At 35.7% G+C, this 27938-nt stretch overlaps 1 protein-coding gene across 2 annotated transcripts in view; it reads left to right on the top strand.

The window, feature by feature from the left end:
• bur (GMP synthase burgundy) overlaps window positions 1-27938 on the top strand; it is a 330780-nt gene that overhangs the window by 226010 nt on the left and 76832 nt on the right. For both annotated transcript variants that reach the window (XM_090390672.1, XM_090390671.1), the window contains exon 12: window positions 15061-15176. In XM_090390672.1, the coding sequence (XP_090246798.1) occupies window positions 15061-15176 (116 nt within the window). The remainder of the gene's footprint in view (window positions 1-15060; window positions 15177-27938) is intronic.

The following is a 27938-nucleotide window of genomic DNA, read 5'->3' on the forward strand; positions in this document are numbered from 1 at the left end:
CTGATATCTCATTCCTGCTTTCAACATCTGTTTCGTGCTGAATGAATTAAATGATGGTTGTTAATTCAGAAATCTCTTTGTAAATACTGCTTTTTATTTCAGTGCTTTACTCATCTATCACTTTATTAAAGTGCTTTATTTATTTTACATTGTTTTTGCGTAGTCATCAACAAAACATAAATTTCATTTCCCATGAATGTATCTGTGCAGTAAAATACACCTGTGTGTAAACATGCAGAGCATTTTCCTCCTGAGGGTATACACACACACACAATTTTAACAATCTAGTTCTTAAAGTGCTTATTGTATACGTATTCCTATTATTCACTTCCCAATCTATTATATAAATCTAGAATCATGATAGTGCCACAAAATTAAATTTACATTTACTATCAGTAATTTTTTCCTAAACTAATCTATTCTTTGTCAGGTCTACAATATTATAAGATCTTACATTGAAGTTTAAAACTGTAAAAGACTAAAGGGACACCCTATATTTTAGCTATTTAGGTGCAACGTGTTTAATGAACATGCCAAATTGAGGATGGAAATGAAAAACAGAAAACATAAAGCTGGTATGGTAGAAAGTTCCAGTTAAGACACTTTTAACTGCATCAATCTATCTACATTTTGGTTTTCTTCTTTGTCTTCCTACAGTCAAATACCTGTTCTTGCTAACCTTTCACATCTGCACACATTCTTAAATGCTGATTAATAATGTCAGATGTCTTTCTAATATCTTCATTTTTAAAACAAATGTACCACTGGAACATCTGGTCAATGATTTATCTGTTTTATTTCTGATCCAACTCTCATATCCATAAGTTAAAAGTAAAGGCCATCTTGTATGCTGTTAGTTTAGCATTTGGACTAATTTCTTCCATATAAATTTATTCAACAGACTTCCTAATGTTACTGGCTTTTTTTCATCTTTACTTGACTAAAAAATTGTGCCTAAATATCTGAAATACAGGGTATCCCAAAAAAAGTCCTTGTGCAGTCTTAATCTTTAGTTAAGCCCTTACAACTTAAGTTAAATGTTATAAATTTACAATAAGTGCATTTGAAAGTTAAAAGTTTTTTTTATGCATTAGTTTTGTGAATTCAGGTTAACAATTATTTTTATTATTTTATGTTGTCCTCAGAATATCATGAATTCTCAGCTCTTTCTTATTCTGAAGTGAACAGGCAGGGTTGGATCTTACTTTTGTAGTGTTGCAGACAGTCTTCATTCCTGATCCAGAGAACTATTTTGATGTGACTTGTTAGAACAAAATAGTTCTTAACGCTTCAAAAGCTCATTCTTTGATTGAATTTTGAGCTAAGATTACAAATGCAATCCATTCAGTCACTGAGCAGCAACTGACGAATGTTTTTAGAGTCCAAAAATCAGCTTGAACAATTTATGATGATAGATTTTGAGAATAACAGCCCCCCCAACACACACACACACACACACACACACACAAACTTCGGTGATTAAGCTTTCAGGTGGATTTTACTGTAGAGCTTGTAATATGGAATATCAGCATGTGTGCTAAAAGAGTGTTCAGCTGAATCGATCATTCCTTTGACCAGGATGTTTAATATGAGTCTCAGAACAGGGAAGATTCCACAGGAATGGAAGGAATGCATGGTAATTCCATTGCATAAGGGTGGTGCAAAGACCGGTATCAAACTATCGACCAATTAGTATCTCAGGAGTGGTGGTGAAGATTTTAGAAAAATTAGTTAGGGCCCGCATTCAGAAATTGGTTGACAGTGAATCTGTACTTTGCAATGAACAACATTGGTTTACTAAGGGAAGGTCATGTTTTAGCAACTTGCTCACATTCTATGACAATGTTACCATTGAACTAGACAAGGGGAATGGATACACCATGATACCTTTGGATTTTGCTAAGGCTTTTGACAGAATACAACATGACAGACTGCTGCATAAATTGGAGGAAATGGGTTTGGGTTATACAACATTAGCATGGATAAGAGGATGGCTGATTGACAGATATCAAAAAGTGGTAATTGGGGGGATCTGCGTCTGCAAAGTTTAAGGTAACGAGTGGTGTACCACAAGGATCAATGCTTGGTCTACTGTTATTCAATCTGTACATTAATGATATTGGGAAGGATTTGACAAGCGACATACAGTTATTTGCTGATGATTTAAAGATAGGCAGGGTAATCATGAATGCTGCTGATATGCAGTCCTTGCAGAATGATTTGAATAAGCTGGAATTGTGGGCATGGGAAAATGGGTGTCAGTTCAATGTCGGTAAATGTAAAGTCATTCACTTTGGCATGATTACCTATCCAGTGTCGTATTATATTGGTGGGATGAGGCTAGGGATCTTGGAGTGTTAATAGATAGGAAGTTGGAGTTCAGGGGCCATGTGGCATTGCAATTATCTTTTGAGTTGCAAATACAACTCAGAAAATAATTGCAATGCTCAAATGAACGTTCACATGTAAAGATAAGGATGTTATTTTGCCTCTTTACAAGACCTTGATAAGACCTCACTTGGACTATTGTGCGTAGGTCTGGTCTCCTGGTTTCTGATGTGATTCTAATATATTGGAGAGAGTACAAAGGCGAGTTTTAAAAATGATATCAGGATTGTGGAATACTGATTATGAAGACAGGTTGAGAATTTGTAGATTGCAGACGCTAGCAAATAGGAGAAAGAGGGGTGATATGATTGAGACTTACAAACTGCTGAAAGGGTCATACACGATTTCAATTTATGGAGGGTGGGGAAAGGACGAGAGGGCATCCTTGGAAGCTGAGAATGAAGCCTGCCAAGAAGGGTGTAAGGGCCAGATTTTTCTCTCAGAGGATGGTGCATGATTGGAATGGATTGCCATTGGATGTTGTGAGTGCAAGCAGTGTGAATGAATTCAAGAATAAGTATGATAGCTGGTGTGTGTGTAGTATGTGGCCTCCCTTGATGAGTCTGACTCCCTGGAGGTCTCTCTTAATAAATAATAATATTTATGTATTTTGAGATATTAAAGTTTAAAAGTGCTATATTTGATTGTTCTAGAATGAGATTATTTTAAAAAAAAAAACTTTTTATATGGGTTAATCTGCATAATAAAGAAAAAAGTTAATACTAATATAATTCTTGAGGGATAAAGATATTTTTGTTTCATGAAGCACATTATTACAATAGGTTTCATTTCATCTATGTTCCTGGTTTCTTTCTGCAAACAGTATCAGTTAACTCTTTCCTCCATTTTAGAAAGCTTTTTAACGTGATGTATATGTTACTAACTAAAATCCTATTTAAAATCCTAATCCTAGTTACTTCACTGCTGAGCTGTAAAAGGTTTGAATAACCATATTATATTTTTAGTTTGCAGTCCTGGATTACCATAGTTCTAATAGTATCTAAAAGACATGGACTGTTCATACTTTTCTGACTCAGGATGAACAACAAAGTGTACCCACTACATGCTGAGACTACCAGTTGACAACAGTATGGCAGATATATTGTGCCATGTATGTTATTCATGTTCACAATAAGTTGCAGCTTATGTAGTAATATGTATATCATCTGAGGAAGCTTTCTAAAATGGAGATGCTTTTCAACCAAAGGTGAAAAACTTCATTAGTCTCATATTGAAAGGAAAAAATTCTTCCTTCTGGAAATATTCTTTATAAAACACAGACCAGCAGGAAAACAGTCAATAGACATGCTAGTGTTAATTGCTCAACTGTAATTCCAACCGATCTAAATCCCTAAAAAATGAAGGAGAAAGATATATATATTTTAATCTTAACATCATACACTAGAGGTTGTTTAACCTATAGTACATTCGTACTTATGGATTTGCAAAGTTGAGAAAGGGGCAACTTAACATTGCGATTATAACATTGTAAATACTATAATACTATATGTGAAAGAATTTTTTGCATAAGTCATAAGCATATGGAGAATATTCATCCGCCTCCTCAACAAATAATTGCCTTGGCAATGCTTTCAACATACCTTTGCATGTGTTTCCCTCAGGCACATGTGGCAGAAGTAACAGTAATATTTTGCCGATCTGCGTGTGCCTGAGAACATTACAATTAAGTTTGATGTACTAAGTAGTGGAGGATTTACAGAGCAGCTGTTTTAAAGCTATACCTTTTGAAAAGATGTAGGAGACTTTCTATGATTACCTGTCATAACTACCTGAAGTTGTCATATGTCATCATTGTACTTGAAAAGGAAATCATAGAAATAAATTGAAACATTGCTCTGCAGTCCAATTATTGTTTCAGCCACTTCAAAGCTCAAATATGTTAATGTTTCAGGTGAATTTCATCAAACACAGTCTTGATCTTTTCTTTGGGGGCAAGGGGTGGTGCATGTTTTATGTTAATTTACTCCTAAGCAGTCTTCTCCTACCATGTTTTAATACCAGTTACTGGAAGAAATTCTAATAAAATGGTCCACCAACAGCAAGGTTTATATAAAGCATAGGATCTGCTGTAGCTCACTTGACTTCACTGTTCAGTATACATCCACCTGAAGGTGGTGTGAACATCATTTTTTTATCAGCATTTTAAACCTATGGAACTTTATGTTAAAGATACCAAGTAATTTTAAACCTGGTTTTACTCCATTTTTTCCAAGTAAGCAAACAGACAAAATGTCAAGTTTGTGCCTGCAATATATGCAAGACTAGCTGATCCCACAGGTAGTGCAAGACCAAGGCAACTCGTGGTAGAAGTGGAGCAAGCTCTGATCACTAATCTTAATATTTACCCTTAATGCCAAAACACATCTCCAAGAAGGGGATGTATGATGTTTTGTATTAAAGGCAATGGGCCACTACCCAGACCGGTTTCGACCTTTATTGAGGTCTCATCAGTGGGAGCCAGGCTAGAAATACCAAGATTTAGTAATGCAGTGCTTGTAAGTATTTTACCAAAACGAGTTACCATAAGGTGTTATAACCTTATTAAATAAAAATCTCAGGAGGAGATATAGATGTAGAAAGTATTTTTAACTTGGGTATAGTTATGTTAAAGATACCAAGTCATTTTAAACCTGGTTTTACTCCATTTTTTCCAAGTAAGCCAACAGACAAAATGTCAAGTTTGCGCCTGCAATATATGCAAGACTAGCTGATCCCACCTGTGGGATCAGCTAGTCTTGCATATATTGCAGATGCTTTGCTTAGGAGGTCTGAAGTGGCTTGAAAAAGTTCCATCTTTGTTCTCTTTAGGCAAGTTTCCAGATCTATTTTTTTTACACCATCTACCATAATAAAATTTACTAGATTTCCAGTGATTGGTGGAATTGACATTAAAATTTTAAAAAAAAATCCTTTTAACTATTATACACTAGATGTGACAGATCCATAGTTGCAATAGTGTTTTACTAGTTGATAAATTAAAGATGCCAATAAATTATATTTTTGGTTTGATCCTTTATCCAAGTGTAAGCAAACAAAGTTTGCATGTGAAATATATACCTCACACTTTAAAAAGTTTAAAATGCTATAGATACTAAAACGTGTTTTAACTATCATACAAAATTAACTTGTCTCTCGTGTATAGAGGCTTAAGTGCTGTGAAGACATAATGTTGGAGGTTTAATGGATTTTTTACAACACTCAGAAAGGATTAAAAAGAATTTAATACTTCCTATATTTCGTCCTAGTCACTAGGACATCTACGGGGATTACAAAAATAACTAATATAACATAACACAAATATCATACAATACTAAGCCCAACCACGTGGGTGACACTAAAGTCCTATCTAGGTGGAGCGCCCTCTAAGGGCGGTTGTAGGTGGCCTGGAATATAAAGTAGGACATCTGGTGATGAGTGTTTCCCAAATTTTCGGAAGCTTAATGCAACCGTATTTATTAAGATTTGGTTGATTTCTAAGAGATGCTGCTGCTTCTAAAAATAGTCTCTCTTTCTTGAATTTGCTGTGATGGAGCATGGTGGTTTTCTTCCATGATACTCTGTGGGTGGTGTCCAAGACATGATCAGCCAAGCCTGAATGACCATAGTTGTGTTTACAGATGTAAGACTTGTGTTCCTCTAAGCGGATGGATGCTGATCTGCCTGTCTGTCCAAAGTACGCCAGCTTACAGGAACAGGGTACTTTGTAAACTCCAAGCAGAGAGAGAGGAGGGAGCTGATCTTTTGTAGACTGGATAAGGGTAGCATGTTTGCAGTGGGGTTTAAATGCTGTGTGTAGGTTGTACTTTTTTAGAATCTTGGCTATTTTTTCGGATGTGCCACTGATGTAGGGTATGGTGATGGCATTTTTAAATTCTTGTTGACGAGAAGGACCGGGAATGGGAAAGGAACTAATTATTTTTTGATACTGTGATCGCTGTAGCCATTGGAGAGGAAAGTGTTGTGTATGTAGTTAAGCTCAGTAGTGAGGGTGGTTCCACTGGAACAAAGATTGTGGGCTCTCTTGGTAAGAGTTTTAATAATGCCATATTGTTGAGAGGGGTGGTGGTGTGAGAGTTTGATACATTCACAAACGTAACATAATGTTATGTTACATTAGTTATTTTTGTAATCCCCGTAGATGTCCTAGTGACTAGGACGAAATATAGGAAGTATTAAATTCTTTTTAATCCTTTCTGAGTGCTGTAAAAAATCCATTAAACCTTCAACATTATAACTTGTATCTCTTTTTTTTAGACAAAATTCACAGTACCATAGCAAGAACTGGGAACTCATTGTTCAAATAGTTCCATGTAACAAAAAGATACTCTGAAAGATTGATTATTTGATTTGTTTAGATATGCAGAAATACTCTAAATCTGCATTGTGCCTTGAAGTCTTAAAACATTGTAAAGGTTCCTGAGTAAATAAGCTGTTGCATATATTCTTATATCATAAAAATATATAATATATATATTTTATATAATATATATATATATATATACTGGCCGAGTATATTTAACTAACTTAATTCACCCACTTTGGTTCGAATACTTTATGAATGGTGCAGTAAAAGAGATTCAGGCAAAATACAACTTTTGATTAACAAAAACAAACATTTAATTTTATAATCACAAATTATACACTTAAGATCAAAATACTAAACAAGTTATTATAAACACTTCAGCCTTTCTGATAATAAAGTCATGCAAACTCAGACAATGGTAATTCTGTTATCTATAATACAGTCTTCTCACAGTTCCTTTTAGCTATTTAATAAAGTTCCTTAATGATCATTCACATCAATATCTCATAGTTATTTAAGTTTTAAATACAATAAAAATTGCAGTAATACTTCTTCACAAGCAAACACTTATAAATTTACACTTTAGCTAATTTTCGCAATAGTTACTGTTAGTATAAGGAAATTCTAGGATGAAACTCTCACACTTCTCTGTATAGGAATATTAACGGTTGGAATAATCTTACCAATAATCTTTTTTCTTCACCCTGCTTATACGTAAACACTTTTTATAACTGTAAGCACTTGAACAGCATACGGCACTCATTAAAATAATTCTTCTAAGCAATAACTGAATTAATTGTCGGTCACTATACACATAAACAAACATTCTTGCATGAAATACTACTGATCTCTTATGAATTAAGGCAATACACAATAATTCCTTAACTTGAGGTTTTATATGCACAGCTGTTCATTCTTCCTGCATTCATTTAATTCTTTAGGCAATATATTTCTAAGCACAGCTAACGGTAACTTCAACTTTACAGCCTCTACTATTCCCTGATAACTCTGTGCTTTGCTTCAAGGTTCTGTATGTCCTTGAAAGGTCGGCCCTGAAATTGAATCTCAACTCAAATATCGCTAGTCTATTTAGTAGTCACTCAGCTGTCTTCCGTAGCTATAATTGTTATTCTACAATTTATTAGCTAACCGCCTCTCGACTAGTAGACTTTGTTAGCTACTTGAGTGACTTGCCGACTCGCTATTATCGCACTGTGATTCCCGAATGCTTCGATTCCAACCTAATGCCAATCCTCTCCTTTTTCTCTATCTTAATTCCTCTAATCTCCCCTTAATTAATAATTTCAGCGTTCATCACTTATATATCTCTTCTTCCCGCCTAAATTATTCTCGTGATTTCTTTCTAAAACTCTTTTCAATAAACCTTCTCCTCACGTGGTGTTCCAAAACGTGCTCACTCACTTACATATATCTCCATGACAACAAAACATAATAAAATTTAGGTATTGCCTAACGCTAAACTTCTACAAATAGGAATAAAGAAAGAATGTTTACATTTCAATTAATGCGTAGTTAAATTATCCAATACAAGTTCTTATAATATTAACATAATAATAATTAAAATAGCTTAATAATATTTAAGTCTTTTCATTATTAATACATATATCTTTGATTAAATAATTAAATATTAGACAAAATTAAGGTAGTTATATGAATATTAAATTGTAAAATAAGTTGTTTACATTAAATAATATTTACACAAGTCTTGCTTGGTATATGGTATATTATGTTAAATGTGAATGAAAAAAAGAAAAATATATATACAAAACAATTTCATTCATAGTTTAACACTTGCACTCAACTTCACATTGTATTGCGCCATTTCATCTTGTATATACCCAAATGATTTTCTTCTGTCACATAGGCACAGCACAGTCTCTCAATTCTTCCATCATCACTTGCTGTTGTGCACCTTTTCCTGCTTTTACCAGTCTGGTTTTGTAGTGACTGAGTCTCCTTATATCTCTTCAAAAATTTAGAAATGCCACCTTTGGTTTCATTTCTTCATAACTGTAGCCTTGTTCACTTAATAGTACTATTTTACATCGCTTTCTGGGTGACCAGTCAACTCTTTGCGCCATTTCTTTAATTTTATTACGTTTTACAAGCTCACTAAATGAAAGAACACAAAAAAAACCAAAAAAAAAAACCAACCAACTTGATAGCAATCACATAACACACTGACAAATGTCCTCCTCTCAGCTCCAATACATGATATCAATAGCTGAATCCTACTGTGACCTTATTGGCTCATTGCCAAAACAAGACGACACCTGATTGGCTATCTCTCTAAACACTCATGCTCATTGGATACATTCAAATGAAGGAAAGCTACTTCATATCGACCTGAGCAAGTTGTGTTTCTTTTTTCTGGTTATTTGGCTATAACTTTTCATAGAATACAGATAATTGAACAAACTTTGTTGCATTACATTCTTGATTAAATTATCTTTCAATTGATATATAATTTTATGGTATTACACCAAAAAAAAAAAAAGTGGTGTTACCATCAAACCTCAAAAATACACTTTTTCCAAAAGGTTTCCACAATTTTGCCACTAGTGTAAGTGGGCTGAATGTGTGCCATCCAAATTCTTGGGATTTTTAAACCCCCATTATTACTAAGATTAGGGTGGTTAATCAAAATTTTGCAGGCTTCTTTATATTTCCATTCATACCAAGTTTTTGTATGATGCAAAGAACAACTACTTTTCCAATCAATTCGATGTAGGGTGTTAAGAGCATCACGCTCTTAACACCTTAATTTAACTTTGTAACCTAATAGATAATAATAACAGGACTCTAGCTCTGATCTAGTGAGTTTTTTAGCACTAGAGGTCAGGCAAATAGTTTTAACGGTTGATCAGTAACTTTAGCATGCCATGTAGATTGTAGCGCAGCTTGTTTCTTTGTATATATACGTATACTCCAAAGGATGACCTTAATGTGAAGGTCGAAACGTCAAGTGTATATTTTGGTTTATATAAATATTTAAATATAAATTTTATATAAAACTTTAGTTTATATATTAAACTAAAGTTTTACTCTAACACGGTAGTTGTATCCATAATTTTTATAATGTAGTCTGATCACCATGTAAGCATGAAAGAAAAGAAATAAAGCAAGATGTTGAGTCCTGATCTCTTAACTGTGTAGGGCAGCTGTAATGGAGTTATCCTTCCCAGTAGCAGTAGTAATAATATAGTTGGAAGTCACTGAACTCTTTTGATGCTCATTTTTATAACTGATCTGAAAAATAGTGATATTAGATATAGTGAGACCCCCCCCCCCCCAAACACACACTTTTTTCCTCTGATGCTACTCTTATTTTTTAGACAAAATCCTCAGTACTATAGCAAGAACTAGGGAACTCATTGCTCAAATAAGTGAACACACCCAGCTACAGCCATAGAATATACCGGGAGGCATAGGGCTAGTCACCTTTTCCTCGGGACAGGTACGACTTGAAAGGGCTTAAGATAGCTCTGTAACAGGCCAGTAGGTCTAACACATAGAAGAAGGTTACAATTTAAAGTATGATGTGACATATTTTTACTAACATGGCTTATTGTTATATAATGAAACCTAGTGCTGAAGCGCTACGTCATGGACCTAATTTGAACGGTAATGACGTTCTTACTATCCCTAAAGTCTGGGAAATTGTCATCCTAAATTGTGTAAAATAATTTTATGTTATCTCATTTTAATGTTTTTTTTTCCAGGTATATTTTAATTTAATTCTATTACATGCCACTGCACACATAGAGGAATTCCATTGTAAGCATGCACCCTAACTGTATATAATTCCTAGTATTGTTTGAATTAACTCTACTGAAGATGCCCTATGATACTTAGGATGAAATATTTACTTATTAAAAATCTTATTACTGTGGTTACATGTGTATGTTTAACATGGCTTATTAAACTATATAAATCCTGTTGAAATGAACCTTAAAAAAAAATAATGAAAAATTGGAAGTGAGGTAATCTTCAAAACGTTTTAGATAGGTGACTTTTGATAATTCCCTTCAATTGGGAGGACTTAGGTTTGAATCTTGTCTAGGATACAATGAACCTTTGTTGCGTATTTCAGTTAAAGATGAGTTGGCTGGTCTCATATGAAGGTGGTAGGATCTTTTCCTCTTAGAAACTTGGGTTTTTCATCCTACAAAACCAGCCAGGGGCACACCCCAATTTACTTACAAAATATATTATAGGTGGGGCTTAAGGGTCAAAGCTATATAACTAGGAGGAGACCTCCATTTGGCCTTTTAAGGAATGCAGAAAACTGACCAGGGCTTCTGACCTAATGTCCAATCCTCACTTCATGGTGCATCCTGTTAGGTATCTATCTGGAGACTGAATGAATGAGGATGGGCTGGCTATATGGGATTTCACTGGCCAGATTGTATTCTTATTAGTTTAAGCCACAACATGAAATGATAATACAACATAACAGAATTTCATGTCGGCACTGGAGCATTTCCCTGTTAAACAAGGCCCTTGTTTTCTTCAGTGAACTAGAACAAACAGTGCAAAGTAAGGCTACCAGAACACATCCCAACTCAACATCAAAGTTCAAGATTGGTACTAACAACATAAGAAACATCAATGGAAAAGAAATGGAACTAGCAGAAGAATTGGATAAGTACCAGATTGACATAATAGGTGAGATCTTTCTGAGCAACAAATACAAAATGTTATATTTTGGCATTAACAATCAGGGAAAAGAGGGGAGTAGATATAGTATTCAACACTAAACATGAGTATAATCTTCTTAAATGGTAGGCAATATCAAGTCGAGTGATGTGGGCAAATATCAGAATGAGGAACTAGACAATGACACTTACTTGGCCTTATGATTGCACAAGAGGTTCTGCCATGGAAGAAATGGGGGAATTTTTTTGAGGCATTAGAGAAGGCAGCTGGCACAATGAAAAGGAAAAGTTTGTCCTTGTTGGAGATCTAAACAGCTGGGTAGGAAATGATTACCAGACATAGAAATGGTTTGGGAAAATTTGAAAAAAAAAAAAAGTGGAAAGCTAATTTAGTGCCTGCTAAATTTGTTTGGACATGGATTAGTTATTACTACTCCATGTTCTAAAAATGTTCACATGGAGAGAAGAAAAAAAAGAGTCATTGAATGTGTTATAGTTAATAGTGATGTTTTCCTGCTGGTTCAGGACATGAGTATGCAGAGGATTTGCATACTCATGTCCAGAGGAAGTGATCACTATTTAGTTTTCAGCAGGATAAAATTTAATTTCATATTGAAAAGAAGAGTGTGTGAAAAAGTTTTACAGCGAATCAAAGTTGAGCAGCTTTCAGAGAATAACTGTGGACTCAAATACACAAATATCATTGAAGAAACAATGCATGAGTTTGAAAACAAGAACCAGACTTTGGAGATTCTGTGGCAAACCCTGAAGAAAACCTTGATTGATTCAGCCAGAGGCATGTGATGAGGTTGTCTGTAAGGATAGAAAAATCGGAACTCCATGGTGGACTCAGGAAGTTAGTCCGGAGTCCACCATGTCAGAGACAGAGTCAAAGAAAAGAAGAAAGCATATCAAAATTTCCTGGCAAGTAAGTCAGCGTGTGCTCTTAGAGATACACAGAAAAATGTAAGTAAGAAAGTGAAGTGCTGTGTAAATGTGTAAAAGAAATCTGAGATGATAAAGGTGACATGAAAACTGAAGATAAAGATTCTTGATGGCTGGAGTAATTGTCTGCATGGTACTAGAAAACACCCAACAAGAATGCAGTAGGAATACATATCCATACTTGAAATAGAAAAAAGTCATCAAAAACATGAAATCTGAAAAGGCAACTGGAGTAGACGAAATTCAACCAGAAATGCTGCATTGCATAATTCAGGTTTGGCATATTCCTTTGGTTGAAATCTGGATGAGGTTCAGAGGGTTGAATTCTGGATGATTGAGCAGAGCTATCATAGTACCATCTATAAAAAGGGAAATAAAAACAATGTGAGAATTAGAGATACTTCCCTACTGGAAATACCTTGGAGTGTTCCTGGTAAGATTTATGCAGGTATTCTTGAGAAACAGTTATGAACAATTGTGGAAGGAAAGCTTGGTGAAGAACAAGCTGGGTTCGGGCTAATAGAGGTTGTCAGGATCACATTTTTGCTTTAAGACATTAAGAAATCTTGGGAATTTAATAAGGATTTGTATTCAACTTCTGAAAAAGGCATATGGCAAGGTGCCAAGAGGGAAGTTGTTCAGTTATATGGTGTAAATGAGACATATTGAACAATGCATGGTCTATTCAAGCTGTAAGTCAGCAGTTACAATTGAAGGAGGTACAGGAAGATGGTTTGATGTTAAATCAGGTGTGCAACAAGGGTGCATATTATGAAGAAAGTGGTATTAAATCTGATATCAAAATGGCAATTCTAATCTTAGATCTTTATGCAGATGTTATATTTCTAAATAAATCCAGCACATATAAGATTCCCTGACTAAATTGAATAACTGTTGTAATAAATTTGGTATGAAAATCATACCAAATATATGCAATAAAAAGACCTAAGACATTGAAAATAGGCAGAAGCATTGAAAAGATCACCTGTATCCTGAATGGTGATTCCTGTAGAATATGTAAAACATTTCAGCTATTTAGGCACAATTTTTAGTGAAGATGGTAAGATAAGTATGAAAAAAGACAACAGAATTAGTAAAGCTGGTATCGGAAGAAGTCAGCTGAATAAATTTTTATTTTTCACTCGCTAATAAAGAAATTAGGCAAAACACTCGAGTCAAATCAGTCAAGACAACGGAATTAGTAAAGCTGGTATCGGAAGAAGTCAGCTGAATAAATTTTTATTTTTCACTCACTAATAAAGAAATTAGTCAAACCACTAAATTAGCTACATACAAGAGAGTGGTTATACCAATTTTAACTTATGTATCTGAGAGCTGGGTTAGAAATAAAACACTTGATCAAAGATTGGAGACCTCTGATATGAGAGTTCTGAGAAAGATTCATGGAGCGATCAGATGGCATCAATAGCAGTATCACATTAAAATTGTGAAGATATTAGAAAAAAACTTGCCATTCTTAGTATTCAGGAATGTGTTATGATAGCTAATCTCAGGTGGTATGTTCGCTTAAATGGGGGAGGAAAGATTAGCAAAACAAGTTCTTTGCCAGGTTGGCAAGAAAAAGACTCGGAGGAAGACAAAGATGTAGGTGAATTTATACAGTAAACAGTGCCTTAAAAGACAGAAATATAAGATCTGATAATGTTTGGAGTCTTGACAGATAATAGATTAATTTGGGGGAAAATTATTGATCAGAAGTTAGTAATGGTGTAACGTTTTCATGTAGTACTATCATAATTATCCTGTACACCCCCTGAATTCCTGAAGGTACATATCAGGAATTTGATTATGATGATATTCTATAGGTATAGGGCTGACTACTACATCTTGGAATTATGGTTAGGAAATCCAAGGATGTTTGAAAGGTTATGGGCCCATAAGAAGCTTACTAAAACCATAGGAAAATGAAATAAAATTTCCCAAACCAAATGAGAATAAAACCAAGTAACAATTTGAAGGATGTCAAAATCTAAACAAGCTTTTATGGTTTAATTTCATTTAGAAGCCATTATACCCTTCTAGCCAACCCCAGAAACATGCATCATTTTAGCTACCATTATTAACTAAGTGGATGTCATATCCACTCTCTAACCAACAGGCTACAATATTGCCATGGGCATGGTCGATTGCAAAGTCTTGAAGCGATAATGAATTTTTATTTTTACATTGGGTACAAAGGGTATGTGCACCCTTTGATTAGAAAAATACTTAAATTTGATTCTCATTGTGCCAAGAAGAATCTTTGTGGGTGTTTTCAATTGAAGGTGAATTAGCTGATCTCATACAGAGGTGGCAAGGTTTTTTTTCCCTCCTGGAAATTCGGGTTTTTCATCCCAGATACAGACAAATTGGTCTTGAACAAAAGTAATTTACAGACAAAAAATACTAGTGATGGTGTTGGGCAGTAGATGGTAGTGGTGGTTCGGTGTAGTTTGAGACAGAGAGGAGTAGAGTAAGTACCCTCCCTCTGAGTGTGGACTCCTTTGAGGTGTCCTGAAGTAATTAATAATATTGTGATTATTATTCATTAAACCTGCAAAATTTTATCTACATATTAATTTTTTTTTAAATTATCCTCTTAATATAAACATTCTATTTATTAGTTCTTGGAAAACTTGCTGTTGGGGTGAGGTGGGAGACATTCTCAGCTGCTCTTATGAATGTATATTCACATTGGTATATTTTGTTTGTTTATTTATTCAGGTCCTGGATTAGCTGTGAGAGTTGTATGTGCTGAAGAACCATTTATGGAAAAGGATTTCTCTGAGACCAGCGTACTGGTGAAAGTAATAATCGACTATGCTAATGCTGTAGACAAAGTAAGTTTTCATATTAAAATTAATTTATGGATGCATATCTGACAATAAAAAAAGAAAATTCTGTTATTCATAAATAATAGATAAAATCTTCATAAATTGATAACCTAATTTTTACTCTAGACTTATCCTCATCTTAGTCTTTTAAAACAACTAAATTATTACAAGTTGTCATAATTCCCACTTTGTAGTTTAGCATGTAACTTTTCTTAATTGAAGATCCATGTACTTACTTTCCAGGTCAGTACAGCTTGATGACTGTCATCAAACTGTACTGACTTATGATGAAACAGTCACATCCTGAGCTGAGATTCCTTCTGTTCTCCTGAAGTTCCTTCTTTTATATGTTGCTTGAGAATGTTGTCTCACAACAGCTCAATAATTCTCCTTCATTCTAATTGTGAGTTTTTCTCTGCTACATGGTATTTGGATAATTGAAGACATCCATAATGATTACTTATGTTGAGTGATGATTGCAGTAATTGGGCAATATATTTCATTGTCCTGAGAAACTGTATCACCAGTCAGTAGCAACACATGCCATATATTTATTCTGTTGGTCTCTACCATATGGACTCAAACTCACTGCCACTTGGAACGTTAGTATTGTTTTCATGAGTTTCTACATGTAAGTGGACTGAAATTATCTGATATCATTAGTAGTAGTACTCCCTTCATCTCCTATTTCTTTTGTCTCCTTAAAAATATATTGTACCCTTTATACTTGATTCCGATTACTACATCTGACTCAAAGCCATTTTGAAAACTGTAGTTTCACTGTCAAATGCTAGCCATCTTAACACACAACATATTCACCAAGACAGCAAACTCAACTTCTTTGTTCCTGATGCCCTTGCCATTTGTATATAGACATAACTTATCTCCTGGCTTTTTCATATATACATGTGTAGTTTGCTTAACCCATTTGGGCAACTTAATCTTTCCTCCCCCCCCTCCCCACATTCACAAAATTTAAACCCAAAGTATACAGGTCTGACACTTCACCATATTCATAACCTTGCTTGTTGACATTCATATCACATTTGCAAATCTTAGCTGAACATATGCATTCTTGTGATGATTTCATTTGCCTGACTCTATAAATAGGCCTCATCCCAATGAATAATTTCTCGAGGCTCCCGATGCCAAATCCATTTAGATAAGCAATCCCTTGTTTGTGTTTTCTACCATCAAATTCACTTCATCCCAAAACTTGCATGCATTTCTTCTACATAGCCCTGTAGCCCTCCTTAATTCAGTACTATCTCAGTAGTATGGTAACAATTTTTCACACTTTGTTGCTTCTTCCATCAATTCTTTCATGTCCTCTCTCCTACAAGAGCTACTGTCTCTTTTCTTTTCTGTTTCTTGATTGCCTTCATCACATCTTAATAGGTCACCCTAATTCTTATTTTGAAGAATCTTCTGTTTTTATTTTCTTTGTCTTAGTAACTCCAGTCATGCTGACATGGCACTTCTCTAATTTCTTTTGCCAATTCCTTCTTTCCCCTCGATACTTCTTGCATTGATGGATTCCCATGGAAAGGCTTAGACGTTGATTATGCATTTTTTTACTAAATTATTTAAGGAAATTACAATGTCATCTAGGATATACATTAAAATAAATTTTAATATACTTCAATATTTCGGCAACGTCACGTTGCCATTTTCAAGAAACTTAAGAACAAGACACGTGCACACAGGCACAACAAACAGTAAATGAGGAAGAAGGAGGAAGCTATTATTTCTCCTCAAGTCCTGATGGTGCCCCCTAGCGGGCAATGTTGGTATTCTTGGGCGATTGGGCAGAAGGTCTTCTGATGTAGGTTTTCCAAATTTGAGGCAGTCTCATGCAGCCAAATTTGTTGAGGTTTGGATTGTTTCTTAGGGCTGAAGCTGATTCCATGAAAAGCTTTTCATATTTGTATTTACTACAGTGTATTATCGATTTCTTCCACCGTATTCTATGGCAGGTATCCAGCGCATGGTCAGCAAGACCAGAGTGGCTGTATTGGTGAAACCGGATGTAGTCCTTGTGTTCTGAAATTCTGATATTTGTTGTCCAGCCTGTTTGGCCAAAGTAGGACAGCTTACAGCTGCAAGGGACCTGGTATACACCAGGTAGGTCTAGGGGTGGGGGAGGTTGGTCTTTAGTAGAGCGAATAAGGGATGCCAATTTGTTATATGGTCTGTAACAAGAAGTTATGTTTGTTTAGGATTTTTGTAATTTTTTCCGAGGTGCCTCGGAAAATGGGTATGGTGATGGATTTAGAGTAATCCTTGTTGTGAGGGGGGTGGGGGTTGTGGTTTACTGGTTTCAATATCTTTTGGATTTTTTTTTTGGGGGGGGGGGTTAGCCATTGGCTGAGAAAGTGTTGAGAATATGGTTTAGTTCTGTGGTTAGGGCATTGTCATTTGAACAGATGTTTAGCCCTGTTGTGTAGTGTCTTAATGACTCCATATTGTTGCGAGGAGGGGTGGTGGGATTGTTGGTGAATGTATCTACCTGTATGGGTGGGTTTTCTATAGACTGAGAAAACCAAGGTTCCATCGGACTGGCAGGTGACTAGTGTGTCTAAGAAAGGAAGGCAGTTGTTTTTTTCTTCTTCCAGAGTGAATTTGATTCTGGGGTGTTGGTTGTTTAAGTGTGTTAGGAAGGAGTGGAGTGAATCGGAGCCATGTGGCCAAATAGCAAACACATCATCAACATAGCGAAGCCAAATTGTTTGTTTTTGTGGGGACTTTTGAAGAGAAAGCCTTAAACTCTGCCCCACAAAAACCAACCATTTGGCTTCGCTATGTTGATGATTTTAATTTTAACGTATATCCTAGTTGACGTTGTAATTTCCTTAAATTATTTAGTAAAAAATTGATGGATTCCATCTTGAATTCTGCTAATGGGGAGTTGAAGTTTGTTCATGTATAGGATTGATATACAATTTAATCATCATCATCAAATTTTTGACATATATTCATGGAGTATACAGGATCTTATGATAGTACTACATGAAAAGTTACATCATTACTAACTTCCTATCAACAATTTTCCTCCTGATTAGCCTGTTATCTGTCAACATTCCAATATTATCAGATCTTATGTTTTTGTTATCTAAGGCACTTTTTACTGTATCAACCCACCTACATATTGGTCTTCCTCTGTGTCTTTTTCCTGCCATCCTGATACTGAACACTTGTGTAACTAATCTTTCCTCTCCCATTCTGTTTAAGTGTCTATACCACTTGAGATTAGTTCTTCTAACACATTCCTAAATTCCAAGAATGCCAGGTTCTTTCCTCATTTTTAATATGATACTGCCATTGATGCCATCTATTCTCTCTCTCTCAATCTTTCTCAGGACTGTCATATCTGTGGTCTCCAGTCTTTGATCAAGAGTTTTATTTCTAACCCAGCTCTCAGATCCATAAGTTAAAATTGATTTAAACATTGTATTGTATGTAGCTAGTTTAGTGTTTTGACTAATCTCTCTCTCTCTCTCTCTCTCTTGGTCCATATAAATTTATTCAGCACTTCCTACCATACCAGCTTTGGTAATTGTGCTATGTATCTCCAAATTAAATTTTCCATCTTCACTAAAAATTGTGCCTAAATAGCTGAAATGTTTTACTTGCTTTATAGGTTCTCCATTGAGGATGCAGTTAGAGTTTTTCAATATTTCTGCGTATTTTCATTTGTCTTTTTAATGCTGATTTTCATATCAAATTTATTACAGCAGTTATTCAGTTTGGTCAAGGAATCCTGCAAACTCGTCTTGAATTTATTTAGGAGTATAACATCATCTGCATAAAGTAAAGAGCTGAGATTAACATCTCCAATTTTGATATCAGATTTAATACCACTTTCCTTCATAATGTGATCCAAACATGATGAATAAGAGTGGAGATAATGTACACTCCCTGTCGTACACCTGATTTAACATTCAGCCATCTTCCTGTAACTCTTTCAATTCTAATTGCTGATTTACAATCCAAATGTAGACTATGTATTTGCTTGATATAATGTCCCATTTACACCATATAACTGTAGCGGTTTGAAAGCTTTCCTTGTGGTACCTTGTCATATGCCTTTTCTAGAACTACAAAACTTAAGTACAGATGCTTGTCATATTCCCACAATTTCTCAACTGTTTGTCTTAAAATGAAAATCTGATCCTGACAACCTCTGTTTGGGCTGAACCCACTTGTTCTGCTCCAAGCTTCTCCTCCACAATTTTTCACAACATTTTTCGTTTTTCAAGAAGACTTGCATAAATCTTACCAGGAATACTCATTACAGAAATTCCTATGTAATTCTCACATTTAGCTTTATTCTCTCTTTTATAAATGGATACTATGAGTGCTCTATGCCAATCATCCGGAATTCAACCCTATGACCAGGTCTTCTGAATTATGCAGTATAGCAACTGTAAAACTCTCATATTTTAGCATTTCTGGTCGAATATCATTACTCCAGCTGCCTTTCCACATTTCAGATTTGTGATAGCTTTTTCTACTTCAGTTACAGTTATATATTCCAGAGAGCATTCCTGTTGAGTGTTTTCTACCATAATGCTAATTTATACAGTATAAATACACCATCATCATCATCATCATCATCATCATCATCAAATTCCTGCCATGTACCCTCAAGGGGTGTACAGGATATGACAGTACTACATGAAAAAATTACATCATTACTAACTTCCTATCTACAATTTTCCTCCAAATCAGTCTGTTACTTGTCAAGACTCCAACATTATCAGATCTTATATTTCTATCGTCTAAGGCACTTTGTACCGTATCAATCCACCTATATCTTGGTCTTCCTATGGGTCGTTTTCCTGCCAACCTGGCAGAGAACACTTGTTTTGCTAATCTTTCCTCTCCCATTCTATTTAAGTGACCATACCATCTGAGATTAGCTCTGCTAACGCATTCCTGGATGCTGACAATCTCAAGTTCTTTCCTAATATCCTCATTTTTAATATGATATTGCCATTGATGCCATCTGTTCACGCCTCTAATCTTTCTTAGGACTCTCATATCTGCGGTCTCTAGTCTTTGGTCAAGTGTTTTACTTCTGACCCAGCTCTCAGATCCATAAGTTAAAATTGGTTTGAACACTGTCTTGTATACAGCTAATTTAGTGTTCAGACTAATTTCTTTCTTATTCCATATGAATTTATTCAATTGACTTCCCACCATACCAGCTTTGCTGATTCTGTTGTCTATTTCTATATTTAGTTTACCATCTTCAGTAAAAATTGTGCCTAAGTAGCTGAAATGTTTTACTTGTTCCACAGGTTCTCCATTCACAACACAGTTGACATTTTCAATGATTCTGCCTATTTTCATTGTCTTTGTCTTTTTATTGCTGACCTTCATACCATATCTATTACAACAGCTATTCAATTTAGTCAGAGAATCTTGCAGACTTGTAGCGGATTTATTTAGAAGTATAACATCATCCGCATAAAGCAAAGAGCTGACATTAACATCTCCAATTTTGATATCAGGTTTAATACCACATTCCTTCATAATGTGATCCATATAGATAATGAATAACAGAGGGGATAATGTACATCCTTGTCTCACACCAGATTTTACATTAAACCATCTTCCTGTATTTCCTTCAATTCTAACTGCTGACTCACAACTCAAATAAAGACTAAGTATTGCTTGATATAATGCCCCATTGACACCATATAACTGCAGCGCATTGAATAGCTTCTCTCTTGGCACCTTGTCATATGCCTTTTCCAAATCGACAAAACTTAAATACAGATCTTTGTTATATTCCCATGCTTTCTCGACTATTTGTCGTAAAGTGAAGATCTGATCCTGACAGCCTCTATTTGGCCTGAATCCAGCTTGTTCTTCACCAAGCTTTTCTTCCACAATTCTTCTCAACCGTTTCTCAAGTATACTTGCATAGATCTTGCCAGGAACACTCAGTAGGGAAATACCTCTGTAATTCTCACATTCTGTTTTATTTCCCTTTTTATATATGGGTACTATGAGAGCTCTACTCCAATCATCGGGAATTCGTCCCTCTGTCCAGGCTTTCTGAACTATGCAGTGCAGCCACTGTAAGACTCTTATACCACCATACTTCAGCATTTCTGGTCGAATATCATCTACTCCTGCTGCCTTTCCACATTTCAAGCCTTTGATGGCTTTTTCTACTTCAAGTATGGATATGTATTCCTGACTGCATGCCTGGCCAGCATTTTTTATCACTGTGCTGTCATCACTGCTTGTTTTATTTAGCAGTTTTTCAAAGTAATTACTCCATACTTCAAGGATATCTTTTTCTCCTGTTTTCATTTCACCTTTATCATCTCTAATTCCTTTTACAGCACTCTTTCCTCCATTCCTAAGCTTCTTCAACAACCTCCAGAATATTTTGCCACCTTCTTTATATTTATTTTCTATATTCTTGCCAAAGTCCTCCCATGACTTTTGTTTAGCAAGTTTTACACACTGTTTAGCTTTCTTACATTTGTCTCTGTATTCTGTAAGAGTAAAAGCTGACTTATTTGCCAGGAACTTTTGATATGCTTTCTTCTTTTCCTTCACTGCCTCTTTAACTTCCTGTGTCCACCAGGGAGTTCTGATTTTTTTATCCTTGCACACAACCTCACCACATGCCTCTCTGGCAGAATCAATCAATGTTTCCTTCAGAGTTTGCCACTGAATCTCCAAGGTTTGATTCCTGTTCTCAAACTCTTTCATTTTCTTTTCAATAATATTTCTGTATTTTAGTCTACAGTTCACATCTGAGAGCTGCTCAACTTTTATTCGCTTTAAAACTTTCTTACATGTTATTCTTTTCAATATGAAATTCAATTTTATCCTGCTCAAGACTAAATAGTGATCACTTCCAATTTCAAATCCTCTGTACACTCTGGTGTCCTGCACCAAGGAGCAAACATCACTATCAACAATAACATAGTCAATGAGACTTTTCTTATTCCTAGCCTCTTCTCTCCATGTGAATTTGTGCACATTTTTATGTTGGAACATGGTGTTAGTAATAACCAGTCCATGTCCTGAGCAGAAATCCAACAGATATTTGCCATTATTATTAGCTTTGCTCTTTTCTCCAAATTTTCCCAAAATATTTTTGTATGTCTCACAATCATTTCCTACTCTGCTATTTAGATCCCCAACAAGGACCAACTTTTCCTTTTTCATTGTGTCAGTTGCTTTTTCTAAAGCCTCAAAAAATTCCTCCACTTCTACCTTAGTAGAACCTTCTGTGGGACCATAGGCACAAATAAGTCTCATTGTCCAGTTGCCCATTCTCATATTTGCCCACATTACTCTACTTGAGACTGACTGCCATTCAAGAAGATTAGCCTCGTATTTTGTGTTGAATACTATGGCTACTCCTTCTTTTCCTTGATTGTCATTGCCTGAATATAACATTTTGTATTTATTGCTCAGAAAGATCTCACCAGTTTTGGTCTTTTTTGTTTCAGTCACCCCTATTATGTCGATCTGGTACTTATCTAATTCCTCAGCTAGCTCCATTTCTTTGCCATTCAGGCTTCTTACGTTGATAGTACCGATCTTTAACTCTGGTGATTTTGAGTTGGGGTTTGTTTTCAGATTTGTTCCAGTAGCTGACTTTTCGCTGTTCGCCCTGGTTCCCTGGCGAAAACAACGGGGGCCTTGTTTAACCGGGCGACGCCCCAGCCGGCATGAAATTTTGTCATGTTGTACCATCATTCTATATTTTGGTTTAACCAATAAGAATACAATTTGGTCGGCTAAATCCCAAATTGCCAGCCCATCCTCGTCCGTTCAGTATCCAAGTAGATACCCAACAGGGTGCACCACGAGAAGGTGAGGATTGGACATTAGGTCAGAAGCCCTGGTTGGTTCTCCGCATTCCTTTAAAGGCTATGTGGAGGTCTCCTCTCAGTTATACAGCTTTGACCCTTAAGCACCCCGTATAATTTTAATAAATGTGTATAAATACACATTTATTAAAATTACCAAGGTTTTAATCCTTTTAAAAGGGCTTGTATTATTACTTGTATCCATTTACTGTGTAACTGGATAATATCAAAAGATGAGAATAAATTGTGATTCTTCTTTAGAGTTCTTCTTGCTCACTGTTCTGTCTTAGTGTGTTAGAGGGGTTTCAAGAATGCCATTTTCCCTTCTGTTAAAAAAAAAAAAAAAAAAAAAAAAAAAAAAAAAAAAAGCACAGTTTGTATCTCATCTAAGACAAGAAAGCTTTAATTCAGCTTTTCAGCTAAAAGTGAGTTATTTGGTCTCTTGCAAAGGTGGCATGCTTCTATTCTGGAAATTTAAAGTTTTTCATCTTACAAAACTTGCACATTAGCTGCAGAACAGTCACAGTTAATCATAAGATATTGGTTTAATATCCTGAATTACTTTGATTGTAATTACAAGTATATTAAGCCTTGTAGATCTGTTAGCAGAATGTACACAAGTTGTGTGTGTGTGTATGTATTATATATGTGTGTGTGTGTGTGTGATCGGCTTTTACTCGGTTATTGTGATACATTTTAAAAAAATATATATATACACATGTATTTATTTTGGCTGGAGAGCAGATATATCAACCACTCGCCAAAAAGTCTGGTATATATACATATGTAACTATTTTTGTTATAATCTTTGGAGATAAGCTGTTTTGTGAGCATGAAAGTCCAAAAACTCATAACAGAAAGGAAATATTTTACTTGTTAGCATTCACTCAAGAAATGGTATGTACAGTGTACAGAATATGAAATAAAAACCAACAAATTCATACCAAATGGCCAATTTATTAGTACACTTTTAGTAGTGAGTTGCACCTCCTTGAACCTTAAGAACAGCTTCAACTCATATGGAAATTGACTGCATGGGATTCCCATATTCCATATGAATGATGGCTTGTGCAAATTTATCAGGACATGCATTTGCTATACTGGACTGTGATAGATACCTTATGTGAAGTCCTTCCATCTCATTACACATATGCTCATGTTGTTTGAGATTGGTAATTAGTAGGACAGCGATATGATAAAGGTGTCCTCATGTGTTAGAAGTATTTTTAATGATCAGTCATAAATAATGTATTCTCCTGTTGGAAGTAACTGTTACAAGATGGATTTACTTAACACAAAGGGATGCATGTGATTAGCAACAATAGGCTGTTGCATTCAAATGTTGCTCCACTAGTATCAGGGTACCTAACATGAAAGAAAACACTTTCTACATCATCACCACTCTGCACTGTTCTTCCTGCCACTGCAGCCAATAGCAATCCTATTCCCAAAACAGGTTATTGATCTTAGATACTGATGTAGGGATCAACAAGAATCAGCAGTCTAACAGTGGGTCACAATCACGTGACAGAACAGTACAGCAGTAATCTGAAATATCACAATGCACTGTGTCAGACCCTATCAGAGAATATTTCAGCTGGTCCATTTGGCAGAGTGGATAGCATGGTTGCTCTCCTCCCTCCAAGTAGGTTTGGGCTTGACTGTTTGCAAATGTCTTCTAAGTAGTTGATGAATTTTATTGTCTGACACAAGACCACCTTATTTTTTGAAGGCCTGAAAAACTTCATGTTTGGTCTCTAGTGCTGTGTTCTCAGATTGTCTAACCTTAACCCATATACTATGTATGACTTGGAATTAGTACTATGTATATAAATGACTTCGAATTCTACTCTTCTCTGCTAAACTCAAGTATATACTGATAAAATAGGCATAAGATCATGAACACTGAATGTATGTTCCCAGGTCACAGGACCAATTAGCCTGTATATCTTTTGATCATCCTGTTTGGTACACTTGTACATGAATGCCGCATTAGTTCAGCAAATTCCATTATACTTACACCAGCACATTTGGTCTCAACTGTCATACTACACTGTCAAGTCTTGCTATTGCCCCATTATTGCATTTATTTTCACATGCAAAAATAATACTAAGACCAGAAGACATACATTTTTGATAATTCATATCTTTTTATTTGGTAAGCAGTAGTTCGCATTTGTCACTACATATGTTTCTGCTACTGAGTAACCATAGTTTGTTTTGCATCTTTTATACATCATTACTAACTTCCTATCTACAATTTTCCTCCAAATCAGTCTGTTACTTGTCAAGACTCCAACATTATCAGATCTTATATTTCTATTACCTAAGGCACTTTGTAATATATCAATCCACCTATATCCTGGTCTTCCTCTGGGTTATTTTCCTGCCAACCTGGCAGAAAACACTTGTTTTGCCAATCTTTCCTCGCCCATTCTGTTTAAGTGACCATACCACCTGAGATTAGCTCTGCTAAAGCATTCCTGGATTCTGACAATGTCAAGTTCTTTCCTAACATCCTCATTTTTAATATGATATTGCCATTAATGCCATCTGTTCATGCCTCTAATCTTTCTCAGGACTCTCATATCTGCTGTCTCTAGTCTTTGGTCAAGTGTTTTACTTCTGACCCAGCTCTCAGATCCATAAGTTAAAACTGGTTTGAACACTGTCTTCTATACAGCTAATTTAGTGTTCTGACTAATTTCTCTCTTATTCCATATGAATTTATTCAATTGACTTCCTACCATACCAGTTTTGTTAATTCTGTTGTCTATTTCCATATGTAATTTACCATCTTCACTAAAAATCTTGCCTAAGTAGCTGAAATGTTTTACTTGTTCTACAGGTTCTCCGTTCACAACACATTTTCAAAGATTCTACCTATTTTCATTGTCTGTCTTTTTATTGCTGACTTTCATGCCATATCTATTACAACAGTTATTCAATTTAGTCAGGGAATCTTGCAAACTTGTAGTGGATTTATTTAGAAGTATAACATCGTCCGCATGAAGCAAAGAGCTGACATTAACATCTCCAATTTTGATATTATGTTTAATACCACTTTCCTTCATAATGTGATCCATATAGAAAATGAATAACAGAAGGGATAATGTACATCCTTGTCTCACACCAGATTTAACATTAAATCATCTTCCTGTACTTCCTTCAATTGTAACTGCTGACTTACAACTCAAATAAAGACTAAGTATTGCTTGATATAATGCCCCATTGACACCATATAACTGTAGCATTTTGAATAGCTTCTCTCTTGGCACCTTGTCATATGCTTTTACCAGATCGACAAAACTTAAATACAGATCTTTGTTATATTCCCATGATTTCTCAACTATTTGTCGTAAAGTGAAGATCTGATCCTGACAGCCTCTATTTGGCCTGAATCCAGCTTATTCTTCACCAAACTTTTCTTCCACAATTCTTCTCAATTGTTTCTCAAGTATACTTGCATAAATCTTACCAGGAACACTCAGTTGGGAAATATCTCTAATTCTCACATTCAGTTTTATTTCCCTTTTTATATATGGATACTATGAGAGCTCTACTCCAATCATCGGGAATTCTTCCCTTTGTCCAGGCCTTCTGAGCTATGCAGTGCAGCCACTGTACGACTTATATACCACCATACTTCAGCATTTCTAGTCAAATATCATCTTCTCCTGCTGCCTTTCCACATTTCAAGTCTTTGATGGCTTTTTCCACTTCAAGTATTATTACTATTATTATTACTATTATTACGGGCAACTCCAGGGAGTCATTAGACTCATCGAGGGAGTCCCCAAATCATATTCATCACAACTATTTGACATTCATACAGTACCTATCATACCTCGCCTTAAACTCATTCACTGTCACAGCATCCACCACAGACTCAGGGAGCGCATTCCACTCATTCACTACTCTAAAAGTAAAGAACCCAGCTCTAACACCTTTACTAACCACACTTTTGACCAGTTTCCATGGATGTCCCCTAGTCCTCCTACAACCAGCCCTGTTCTCAAAAATATCTTCTGAATTAATTTTATAGAAACCCTTCAGTAATTTGAATGTCTCAATCATATCTCCCCTCCTCCGCCTATCAACCAATTTTTGCAACCCACAAATCCTCAACCTGTTCTCATACGGTTCATTCCACAGACCTGCTATCATCTTGGTCACTCGCCTCTGGATCCTCCCCACCTCCTCCCCATCAAGAAGAAACCTAGGTGACCAAATCTGAGCACAGTAGTCTAGATTGTGTCTTATCAAGGCTCGATACAGAGGAACAATAACCTGCTTGTCTCTGCTTGTCAACGTATTCTTCAGCAACCAAGTGATTTGATGAGCTGATTTGGCCACTTTTGCAATGTGTCCCCTAAATTTCAATTCCTTATCTACCAACACTCCTAAATCTCATGCCTCATCAATTTCCTGGAGCACGGTTCCACCAATGCTGTAAACTGCCTCCAATCTTTTCACCCCAAAATGCATAACCTTACATTTTGACACATTAAACTGACATCCATTCTCCTTAGCCCAGACCTCCAATCTATCCAAATCATCCTGCAAAAATTTGACGTCATCTGCATTCACTATTGCCCTACCCAACTTCGCATCATCCGCAAACAAATAAACTGTTCCTCTCAGATCCTTTCCTATATCATTTATGAACAAATTAAACAGCAGTGGTCCAAGAACAGATCCTTGTGGCACACCACTAGTCACAGGCCGTCTTGTGGACTCTACTCCTGAGTAAACCACTCTCTGATATCTCTCCGTCAACCACCCTCCTATCCATCTCACCAACCCTATGTCCATCCCCATATGCCCCAATTTACTGATTAGAATTCCATGTGGTATCCTGTCAAAGGCCTTGGCAAGGTCCAGTAGAATCACCGTAAACCCATTACCCTTATCCGGTTCA

The sequence above is a fragment of the Typopeltis vanoorti genome, chromosome 3 (assembly GCF_054136105.1).
Source record: "Typopeltis vanoorti isolate ZY-2024b chromosome 3, IOZ_Tvanoo_1.0, whole genome shotgun sequence".
In the NCBI taxonomy this organism is placed as follows: domain Eukaryota; kingdom Metazoa; phylum Arthropoda; class Arachnida; order Uropygi; family Thelyphonidae; genus Typopeltis; species Typopeltis vanoorti.